The sequence below is a fragment of the Candoia aspera genome, chromosome 2, assembly GCF_035149785.1.
Source record: "Candoia aspera isolate rCanAsp1 chromosome 2, rCanAsp1.hap2, whole genome shotgun sequence".
NCBI lineage: Eukaryota > Metazoa > Chordata > Lepidosauria > Squamata > Boidae > Candoia > Candoia aspera.
In genome coordinates this window covers 224,282,538-224,294,065 of record NC_086154.1, presented here as the reverse complement: position 1 = coordinate 224,294,065, position 11,528 = coordinate 224,282,538, and the positions used below count along the sequence as shown (strand labels likewise).

Genomic DNA, 11,528 nt, shown 5'->3' with positions numbered 1-11,528 from the left:
CCCTTCTCTTTTTTGCTTTTTTTAAAAAAAACAACAACCCAGTGACATTGTTACTGTGTTTCCATACATCAGTTCTTCCTTTCTGAAGAGGAACCTTGGAATGAAAGAACAACCTGTTGCTTTATTGTAGCATCAGAGCAATAAGGGTACCATAATAAGACAAAAGAAAAAGAAAGGGTCTGTTTTAGTGTCAAAGGAGATAATGTGGGAAGGAGGTGTGAAAATACCCATACGTGCAAACATCTGGGAAAGCAAAGGAAAGACATGGGGACTAGTGAGGAGGGAACAATTCCTAAAAGGAAAAGGCAGGCACTGGCATACCCAGTCTACACAGAAGCCAGCAAGTGAGGCCCACTTTATCTGCACAGATGAGGAAAAGCAGCAGTGACAAAGAAGCCAGATATGAAGCCATGCTAGAACCATAGCTCTGCAGAAGTGAACGTTACATCAGATGTGGCCAGGGTGGGGTGGGGTGGGGGGGAGGAGAAGGAGACCTGCTTTCTTAGCCACATATGAGGTTTTTCTTTGGTAACATTAAAAAACTATGGTTAACATGAACCATTCTACAGTGCTCTTCAACAAGTCATTGAGATATCTGTGAATGTGAGAAAGTTTACCTTTTTTGATTCAGGTAAAATGTACAATAAATAGGCTCAAATTATGGAATTTTGGACAAATGTGGAATTAAAACTTGGTTGCTGAAATACTAAGAAGTAACTGATGGAAGTAAAGCATGCATGAGAATAAACACAAAGTTTAATGGATGGTTGTACATCAAGTATGGGGTAAGACATGAATTTGTGATGCTCCCTTGGTTGTTTTACATAATTATAACTAAATGGATAAGGTATGTTGTGGTGACATTACAGATGTGTTAGTTGGGGATATGAATGTATGTGTACTTTTCAGTATAACTGATGAATGAAAATTTGAATGAACTGCAGTGAATATTAGATTGTATGATGCAATGAAGATCTTAAAATTAAGGAATTAAAGGCCAAAACAGTTGTGTTTGAAAAAGAAAATGGAATGATTGCAAATTATACATAACTAACAATAAAACTAAAGTAGACAAATGTATGTATCTTGGTAGAAAGTCAGAAAATGGATATAGAAAGAAAGGCATGCACATGCTGATAGTAAGTACATGGGCTGATATAAAGAATGAATGTTTGTTGAAAGAAGCAAAAAAGGCATTTTCTATTTACTCTAATATACAGCAGTAAAAGCTACATATGTAATCTGTACAGTTTATTAAATTAGCTCTATTGCTAGAGTTCATACTACCGTGAACCAACGCTAACAACCAACTGCATTTTTATTATGTTGTATTAAACCCATCCTTACCTAGATAGTTAGTACAGTTCTATTCAAAAATATGAGTTTGGTACCCTCCTGAAAAATAAACTCTGTTGCATTCAACGGCATTAACTCTCAGATAAGCGTGAATAGGGAAGGCAGTGTAAGGAAAACAGTGAGTACATGGCATGCGCTACAATATAATCCGCTATCAAAAGGGATCTCTTCGGATGCAATTGTAGTCTTTGAGGCACCTTTAAGACTAACACAGCATGGATTAGGATTCGCTTCGTCAACTGCAGGGAAGGAAGACGGAACCCTGCGCCAAAATAAATACGTGTGGCAGTTTTCAAAGTACCGCCACACTTTTTTACGGCGCGTCAAGAATATGAATCTCAGGGTGGGGCGCGGAGCGTTAAAAGGTTAACTAAAACCCGGTGGAGAGGAAGGGAGACAACCAAAGATTCAGACGTATGGCCTAAGGCCCCCTCACTGCTGGAGGACACATTCCGACGTCACTTACCAGGTAGGCCAGCCGCCGCTGTGCTCCGAGCCTGGTAACCCCGGAGACCAACCAGCGTTAGTAGCTACGGCCCGGAACGGCTCAAACATCCGGGGGAGGAGCCACTCAGCCTGAGCCGCGCGCGGGAACGAGGAGGAGGCCGAGGAAGCTCTCGGGGCTCGGAAGGAACTTTCGTGGTAACTCTTCACTTGGGTAGTGGTCGGCTGAGGCAGAATCGCGCGGTGGGCTGAATGTAGGGGGATAGGCGGGTGGCGGCTGTACTGCAAGGGCTTTTTGAACCCAGTGGACAGGATGTTTTCCAATCCTAAAGTTTTATTGTGGTGGACAGCGATGCCTGTTTCTTTTCCAGTATCGTGGGTGGGGAATCATAAAGAACTACGGCGTTCTTGAGCACGTACGCCTCACTTTTGGGATTCCTGGTACTGATTTCCCGTTATCTTTCCCACCGTCCCAAAGCGGTTGCTTTTTACCTTACGCTTCTGACCTAGCGGGATACGTAATCGCGCTAAGAAGGTGAAGAAGGCTGCAGCTCTGCTGCGGGGTGCTGATCTTTTCGTCTCCGGGTACAAATGGTTGTGAAATTATCTGTTCTTTCTACAGTTATTGCAGTTGGACTTGAAATATCTTGAGGAGAGCGGGATCGTTAACAAATTGGCTGATCACTCTTCAGTGATAAATGGCCAGGAACCTAGTCCAATGCATGCTTAGATTGGGTTTGTTTTTTTAGTATTTATACATAGGATTAAAGATTTGTTCTGTTGATCACAATAGTTGGGGTCCTGTCTTAGTTTTATTCCAGGTAGTCACACTGAATTATTGCAGCTAAAGTTATGTATAACCCTTTAGTAAAGGTTTCCCTTGACATTAAGTCCAGTCGTGTGCGACTCTAGGGGGCGGTGCTCATCTCCATTTCAAAGCTGAAGAGCCGGCGTTTGTCCGTAGACAATTCCGTGGTCATGTGGCCGGCCTGACTAAACGGAACGCCGTTACCTGCCCGCTGGAGCGGTGCCTATTAATCTACTCACATTTGCATGTTTTCGAATTGCTAGGTTGGCAGGAGCTGGGACTAGCAACGGGAGCTCATCCCGTCACGTGGAGTCGAACCGCTGACCTTCCTATCGTCAAGCTCAGCGGTTTAACCCGCAGCGCGACCACGTCCCTGTATAACCCTTTACATCCTGTTAATTTGAATGGGCTGCCTCTGAGCCTGGATTCGGCCCAATATTTAGTTTAGACTACGGGCATAAACATAATTCCCCTAACTGTAGAAAGAATACTGGCATCATATAAAATGATTACTTCTTGCTTAAGAGGGCTGGCTTATTTACTGTATTTTATCTGGGTTTTCAAGCAGTTGTATAGCAAAGTAGACAGGACTTCCCATCAGACTGACAAAGTAAAGTACAAGTGCTGGCAGGTAAGGTAGCATTTTGTCAGCTGTATAATTAGCAATCATCTGGTAAGGATTGGTTACTAAGAACTGAGAGTAGGCATCAGAGAAATTAAACAGGAGGGCTGGTTTAATAGTTCTGTGAAAGCAGACACATTCACCAGAACTGAGTCTTGGAGGGATTGGTCAAAGAATGGTTGCTTAGGTGTCTACCATGAAAAAAGCATTCAAAATGGCTGCGGGTAGCCATCTGGATAAAGTGTTGGGGGACAATTGAGGTGTTGCCATGTCATTTTCACATCCTCTAGTCCCTACTTGCTCCCAAGCAGATCCTCACTTCCTTCCAAGTTTTGCTACTGGGGATGTGGCTAGGAGCAATGCCACTCGGCAGGCACCGAACTCCTTGACTGTTGCTTGTCAGGAGCCTTCAGCTATCAAGAGCAAAACTATCAGACCCCAATGATGTACTATTTAGCAGAACTGCCCTGAGCAGTTATTTATGCACGTGTGCACACACACACTTTCTCACTCTGTATGAAAATAAATTAATGGACAGACTGCTTTTTTTTTTTTTTGCTGCCTCGTAAATTCCTAATTGCAAGGGTAATTATATCCAATCTGAACATCCTTTGTTGGCTTTCTTACTTGAGAAGCACTTGATAGCCATTAGTCTTCAGGCCACAACATGCTGCAGTTCCATATCTGCAGTCTTAGGGAAGTTCAGTCAAAGCTGAGTATGTTGTCTGGATAGAAGAGGTGAAGCAAGGCCCCTGTTGCTGACTCTTTTTAGCCATAGTATAATGTTACTAGAATTTGAGCAAACTCATTGATTTCAATATAATTGAGGTTTCAGAAGTACTTTTTTGTTTCACGTGTCTATTTTAAATAGATGGAAGAGGTTGTTGAGAAACCAAGGATTCAGTTAACTGGATTTAAGAATGAAGAAAAGAAAATGCTAATCCAGTTGCTTCTGAAATTAGACTGCTTTTTCTTTGACAGTGAGGTAAGTGATGGTACTTGATAAAAATGCATAGGGTAACAGCGAGCCTGCAGCAATTTTATTGGAAAGAATTTCTGATTTGAAACTGAACTCAATTTCTTGTCTTGGTATAAATTGATATATATATATACACACACACACACACACACACACACACACACACACATACCCATCATGTTATTTTCTTTCAGAATAAGTAGTATGCGGAATACAGAAAAAGAGTAAGAAATCAAGGCATGAGATAAGGAAAAGAAACATAGTACCAGATGGACTCATAGATATTAACCAATGACCCTTATGGCTTTGGTCAATTGATGTTTTCATTTGATGCTTTTTAGTAAGGTTTAACCTAAGTTACCAGTTTTAGACATCTCTGTGCCACATGCAGTATTCCTTGCTAGCAATAAGGACAGTATTAGTCAGTCTTGACACAGTCTTTGCCACAAGTACAACCAAAGTTCAGTTTTACTCCAAACATGCTCACACTATTTTATACAAGCTAGGATGTTCTGTGCAAGCCAACATACTGTTGTGTGCATCCCACTAAGAGCTACTGGTTAATGAGTGTGCTGACCCACAGTAACAATGCCTGCTAATCCTTAAATAACACACAAATTTTAATAACAGTTCTATGTTCTTTTTTCTTTAGCAGTATAGAAATTGCACTCATCTTATAGCAAAAAGGCCTTGCAAGAGTGAAAAGTTTTTAGCAGCATGCGCAGCAGGTAAGTGTAATATGCTGTAGTTGTTTCCGGTGATACAGTGACCAGTTGTATATAATGATTCTTTGGAAAAGGGTGACACACGAAAATATAGCAAAGATTTCTCTGCTGCTTATATACTGAGAAGAATACAATTTGAAATTGAAGAGAATATTTGTAGCTCAGGGTTGAACTGTGGGGTCCTTGGTGTTCTCTGAGCCTTGTTGTTTTCTTGCAGATGTTTCATTGCCAGACTAGGCAACATCTTCAGTGCGAAAAGGGAGTGGGCCTTGCTCTCTGTTTATATACTGTGGTTTGTCCTGCTTGTGTTGGTGGAGGTGGTGTTCTCTCCTTGGGAGTTCCTTGATTGGGCTGTAGTTTGCTGCTTGGTTGATTGAGTTAATAGTTCCTTGATTAGGGTATACTGTACTGTTTACTTGTTCATCTGGTGTTAATTGTGGTGTTAATCTTTGCATATCTGGGTGTTGATTGCTGGCGAGGTGTTGTGGTCTTTTGATTTTCCTATTGTCTCTTCTGAATGGTATGTAAATGTTGTTTACTTCTATGTGTCTGTTGGTGACTGCTTGTCTGAGTGCCAAGCTTCCAGGAATTCTCGAGTGTTTTTGTATTTGGCTTGGTTTAGGATGCTCACAGTTTCCCAGTTGAACGTATGGTTAAGTCTGTCCATGTGTTGTGAGATTAAGGAGTTTTCATTGTGTCTTCTTACTGCTAGCTGGTGTTCGTGGATGCGCTCTGCTAGTCTTCTGCCTGTCAGTCCTACATAGTGGCTGCTACTGTCCTAACAAGCAGGAACCACGCCGAGACAAGGAATAAGTCTCTAGTGTTTTATTACTGCTACATTAGACAGAAAATCCTAACAAACTGAAGAAGCATGAGAAAACCCATACAGATAAACCCCAAAAGTCAAGGCGGGTCTGTTCTGTGTCTCTTTGAATGACAGCTCAAATTCTCGCTACTAAGCATGCGTTTTCCCCCCTGGATAGGGGCTCCCTCCTGCTCATCATCAGTGCTCATGACATCTACAGTCCTTACACTGCATATTGTAGATAACTCCTGTTTTTTCTTCGTGAGCTACTGGGTGTTTCGGGTTACTTAAGATGTTTTGAAGGGTTTTGGTTGGTTTGTATGCTACGGTGATGCCGTGTTGTTGTAACAGTCCATTGGTAGTTTCTGAGATGTTTCTGATGTATGGTAATGTTACCCTTTTCATAGCTTCTGTTGGTTGGGTTGTAGTGGGTTGAGTGGTCAGGCATTTTTTGATAAAGTTGCGTGGGTATCCATTTTGCTGGAAGATGCTGTATAGGTGATCTGTTTCCTTTTGCTGGTGTTCTGGGTTGCTGCAGTGCGTTAGTGCTCATCTGAAAAATGTTCTTATGCAGCTCCTCTTGTTGGAGTTTAGGTTGTTGCTTTGGTAACGGAGAACTTGGTTAGTGTGGGTAGATTTCCGGTAGACATGTGTTTCTAGCTTGCCATCATTTCCTCTGCTGATGAGGATGTCCAAGAAAGGTAGTGTGTTGTTTTCTTCTTCCCTTGTGAATTTCATTCCATTGAAGATGTTGTTGTGGTTTCATGTGTTTCCTCCTGTTGTTCCTTTTTTATTATGACGAAGGTGTCATCTACATACCGGATCCATACTTTAGGTTGTATACATGGGAGTGCTATCCTTTCTAGATGCTGCATTACAATCTCTGCTATGTCCTGAGAGTGGTGATCCCATGGGTGTTCCTTTGATTTGTTGGTATATTTGTTCATCAAACTGAAAGTAAGTAGTGAGGCAGAGATCGATGAGGTCCATGATTCTGGGTATTTCTATCTTGGTATATTTGACTAGGTCAGGTGTGTTGCGTAGAACTTCTGCCATGAATTCTTTCTCTAGTGTTTGGTCTATGGATGTAAAGAGTGCTGTGACATTGAATGACAACATAATTTCATCTTCTATTTTTAGGTCTTTGATTTTCTGGAGGCACTGTAGTGGGAAGTTGATAGAATATTCACTCTCCTCTGTGAGATGCTCAAGTTTTTTTTGTAAGCTCTTTAGCTATGTTGTATGTGGGAGTCCCTAGTAATGATACAATTGGCCGAAGCAGGATGCCAGGCTCATGTATTTTGGGGCATCCGTAGAAGCGTGGGAGGACAGGTCCACTGCTTTTCATCCGCCTCTGTTCTTCTTTTGTGATTTGACCTTCCTTGGCAAGGTTGTTAAGAGTTCTTTTGACCTGGTTGTCCAGTGTCTGTATGGGATTGGTGTTTACTGGGGTATAGGTTTCTTTGTCCTCAAGTAATTCTTTGGCCTTTTGTGTATATTGCAATCTGTCCATAATGACAGTGGTGCGGCCTTTGTCTGCTGGGAGGATGATGGTAGTTTGGTCCATCTTTAGGTTTTTGAAGGCTGCTCTGTCGTCTGCTTTAAGCTGGTTATGCTTCCACGTTCTTCTGGTTTGTGGTATGATTATCTGTCTTACATTCTCTTGGGTTTCTGTGGGTTTCTGTGGTAGGTCCTGTACTTTTAAATGCTGCTTCTAAAGCTGCAAAGAACTCTAATTTATTTGCACCCTGTGTGAGGCCTCTCTGTAGACCTCAAAAACTACAGGATTTACCACAGAAACCCAAGAGAACGTATTTATTTATTTATATGTCAAATTTGTATGGCTGCAATCTATCCAAAGAAACTCTGGTAGTGGAAAAATAAGAAATATTGTCAAAGGGTAAAACAAGGCCCCCCCATCTTAAAATACCTATGTGACATACATCCACACCAGAGCTTCTTTATATGTAGCTGCCAGATTATATGGAAGGCTGACATGAAAATGGTAGAATTTTTTTGGCTGATGTATGTTAAGCTGTGATTTTTCCTGAAGGATCTTCGATTTCATTTTAAAGGAGGGCTTCTCATCCATCCAGATTTCACCATCCAGGATTGTCACTGAGACTTACTTTTTGAGACTGCTGAATATATGTATAGTTAAATGGTTTCTTCTCCTTCAGTAGTCTAGACAAAATCTTAGATTCCTCTGGATTATCTGTGTTAGAGTTTTCATGCTGATCAATGTTAGGGTCTGAGGATACAAGGGCAATAAGGAATCCTGCTGGTGTACATGTTACCATCTGAGCGTGTTTGGCACTTTTAAGATGTAATTTTCTCTTGTTCATGCTTTGACAAGGCTCCAGAGAAGTTAATTTTTCCAGCTTCAGAGGAATAGAATGTTGAGATTTTTGAAGTTGCTGTTTCTTTTTTGCTGTGGGTTCCATCTATCTATCCAGCTATGCCTTTTCTATTCATCCTTGTAACATTGTTGTGTCTCGTGAGACTGCATTGTTCAAAATTGTTAAGGGGCTCTTTCAGGTATCCATTCTAGAAATTATGTCCTTTTTATCCACATGTATCTGGCCTTGCTTCTTCTTTTTAGTCTTTGACATGTTCTAGGTTTGTCAGTGCTATTATGTACTTACATCTAGGTAGCCTTGGAATTGTGGGGAGAAAATGATTAGCTATGTCTGAGCGGAAGTTTCCATTTTTGCCATAATTTGATGTAATTTTGTCCAGCTTCTATAAATTTGGTCTCTGTGCAGCTTTTTCCATTTTGTATGAGGAATAAGAGGTACAGTATAAACATCCATAAAGTTTCAGTTTGGAACAATTTAAAAACTGTTTGGAAAATTCTTCATTTTCATGAGTATCTGTGGAATAGTTGGGTGTTTAAATACCAATAAAATTTTCTCATTGGGCAGAAGCCAAATAACTCTTTCCAAGCCTAAGTGGAAATTGGGTAACATATAAGCTTCATTAAGGCAGTTTGGATTACTTTTTTGTTACACCATTTCTCTCTGTTTGTGTTATTCATTACTATCAGAAACACCACTTTTGTAAGATGATTTGTGAAGTAGTAGTATTTTGAAATCTGCTAGCCTGTTCCTTTTCTTCTGTGCTATTCTGCCTCAGCTGAGGTACGGAATCATTGCTACTACTGTTTGTATTTAGACTGTTTGGTGTTTTTTATATTTCTTCCAGTGATCTGATGCATTGTGTTTGGCTATCCACATGTGAACAGGGTATCTCTAACATTAGTGTTGTTTATGCTTTGAAAGGGCGCTTTAGTCTGTCTGTCTACAGTAATTGCTTCCAATCATGGTTCTGCAAAAATAACTTGAGCAAAAGTTCCAGTTCTCAGCTGTGTTGTTAACAGTTATTAACTGCTCAAATACTGAAATTACGGTCTCTTAGTGAGAAAACTGTGTCTAATCAGAGTTTACACAGGAAGCAGAATGCCCTTCGGCAGGAATTTCTTGTATCAGGACTATTCTTTATTTGGGAAATTTTCACCTTCACATACCAATTCCTCCTCATTGCAATGACAGTTGCCTAGTGCAGCATATTTATTATCTTTGACAATGGTTTAAAGTATTTACAGGTTATGAGTCTTGAAGAAATATCAAATTTCCAATTTTTGCTGTTTTGAGCTCCTAATTGTGCTGAGTGCCCAGGGCTCTTCCTGCAGTGCTTTTTAACTTCTTTTGTTTTAGCTACAGATTTGTGGCCCATTTTGCCCATTAATGCAAGCAGGATGAGAAGTTTCTCAAAACCATGCTTGCACAGATAGACAGTACAGTACATCATACTCAGTACCCATTCCATTAGGAAGCAGTGTATGTTCCGGGTTGCCCACTATTCCTCCTTTTTAAAAAATATATAGCTATGCACGATGCTAATAGACATATCAAGATATTTAATGTGGTTTTAGGGTATAACAGCCCTTTATGCAGATAGTGCCTTAATAAAGTGAAATTTAAGGATTTCTTAGGATAACAATAGACCAGGTTTATTATACATACTTTTAATTGGGGTTCTCCAGGCATAGGGAGATCAGTACCAAAATAGAGATCACGTTTTTTGCAAGCATTTCACCTTCCGTTCCAGTGAGATTTCCTCAGTGCAGTGATTCAGAAATGGGGATTGCCTTTCCATATTCATAGTCTGTGTGGGATTTTTGCAAAATATCTGCAAAAAACTTGATTTCTACTTCAGTACTGATTTCCCTAGGGACGCGGTGGTGCTGCGGGTTAAACCGCTGAGCTGCTGAGCTTGCCGATTGGAAGGCCGGCGGTTCGAATCCGCGTGACAGGGTGAGCTCCCTTTGCTAGTCCCAGCTTCTGCCAACCTAGTAGTTTGAAAACATGCAAATGTGGGTAGATTAATAGGTACCACTTCGGTGGGCAGGTAATCGCGTTCCGTTTAGTCATGCCAGCCACATGACCACGGAAGTGTCTACAGACAAACACCAGCTCTTCGGCTTTGAAACGGAGATGAGCACTGCCCCCTAGAGTCGGACATGACTGGACTTAATGTCAAGGGAAACCTTTTACTGATTTCCCTAAGCCCAGAGAACCTGAACTAAATGTATATAAGGTGAAATTTGCTTTAAAAAAATTAGAAATTAGTGAAAAGTTTATACAATCTAAAGAGAAACCAGAGGAATTTGCTTTTCTAAAAGACATGCTAATTAACCACCAGAAGTATAGATCTATATACAACGGTATTATAATTTCAGAATTAACAATAATTATGATGAAGAAAAAAGGCCATAGGAAGACCTCCATAAATTGACCATATTAATTGAAAGTCTTCCTTACCCTTTTGTCAGAAAAATTAATTCAAATATTGACAAAAAATATACCTCAGCAGTCTGTTGCTGCAAATCAGGTGTAAATTCAACTTTCCACTGTTGTATGATCATTCCTGTAGCCAACCCCAATGTACCCCAAATCTACAAGTCTATATTTATTAAACTTACAAACTTAAAAATAGACCACTAATAATTAACAAATTAAAATACAGAAATCAAGAAATTCAAATACTATGGTACTTAACATATTCAAGATCTCTCCTAAAATCCTCCCCTTAAGGATGACTGTACACATTCCACAATATCCCCATCAATATTTGGTTCTGAAGTTTTAATAATGTATATAAAATTAATGAATGAAATTTGCGTTGTTATTATTATATGCAAGATGAAATTATAACATTTAAATATCTTTTGATTATGATTTCATTCATCCAAGCCACTGCCATTAATTTTGTTAATTTTTATTAATTTTATGCCATTAAAATATGCTATAACATCATTTCAATCAGAGAATCTTTTCACCAAAAAGTATTTAACATAGTGTGTGTAATAGCTTCTCCAAAAGAGGCTGAGAATACCTTTCCATCAGATGATCACTGGCATTCAAAGCTAGCACCTATAGGAATACCATCTGGTAAAATACTACTATGCAATGGCACAATCTGCTTTGCTCTCCAATGAAACTGATTAGGATCAAAATATGAAACAAGCTGAAGTTTGTTTTTACATGAAAGGCATGGTACTGCTGCCATGATATGAATAAATAATGAAAAATAAGATAATGTGTTACCTCTGAGTATATCCATAGAATATTCCATAGAATATTCATAGGATTACAGTATTTATTGATTATAATGTGGTAATATCTTACTATATTCTGTATAGTGTGTGTGTGTGTATATAGTGTGTGTGTATATATATAGGGAAGGGGAGTGGTCATTTTTGGGGATGGCTGGCACTCTAAAATGGC

At 39.9% G+C, this 11,528-nt stretch overlaps 1 protein-coding gene across 1 annotated transcript in view; it reads left to right on the top strand.

Moving 5' to 3' along the window:
* Window positions 1-2,247: 2,247 nt before the first annotated feature.
* The window catches only part of SLF1 (SMC5-SMC6 complex localization factor 1), a 46,999-nt gene continuing 37,718 nt past the window's right edge, over window positions 2,248-11,528 (top strand). Inside the window, exons 1-3 of the mRNA XM_063295425.1 lie at window positions 2,248-2,363; window positions 4,102-4,215; window positions 4,862-4,937. Of these exons, the coding sequence (XP_063151495.1) occupies window positions 4,102-4,215; window positions 4,862-4,937 (190 nt within the window). The 5' untranslated portion in view covers window positions 2,248-2,363. The remainder of the gene's footprint in view (window positions 2,364-4,101; window positions 4,216-4,861; window positions 4,938-11,528) is intronic.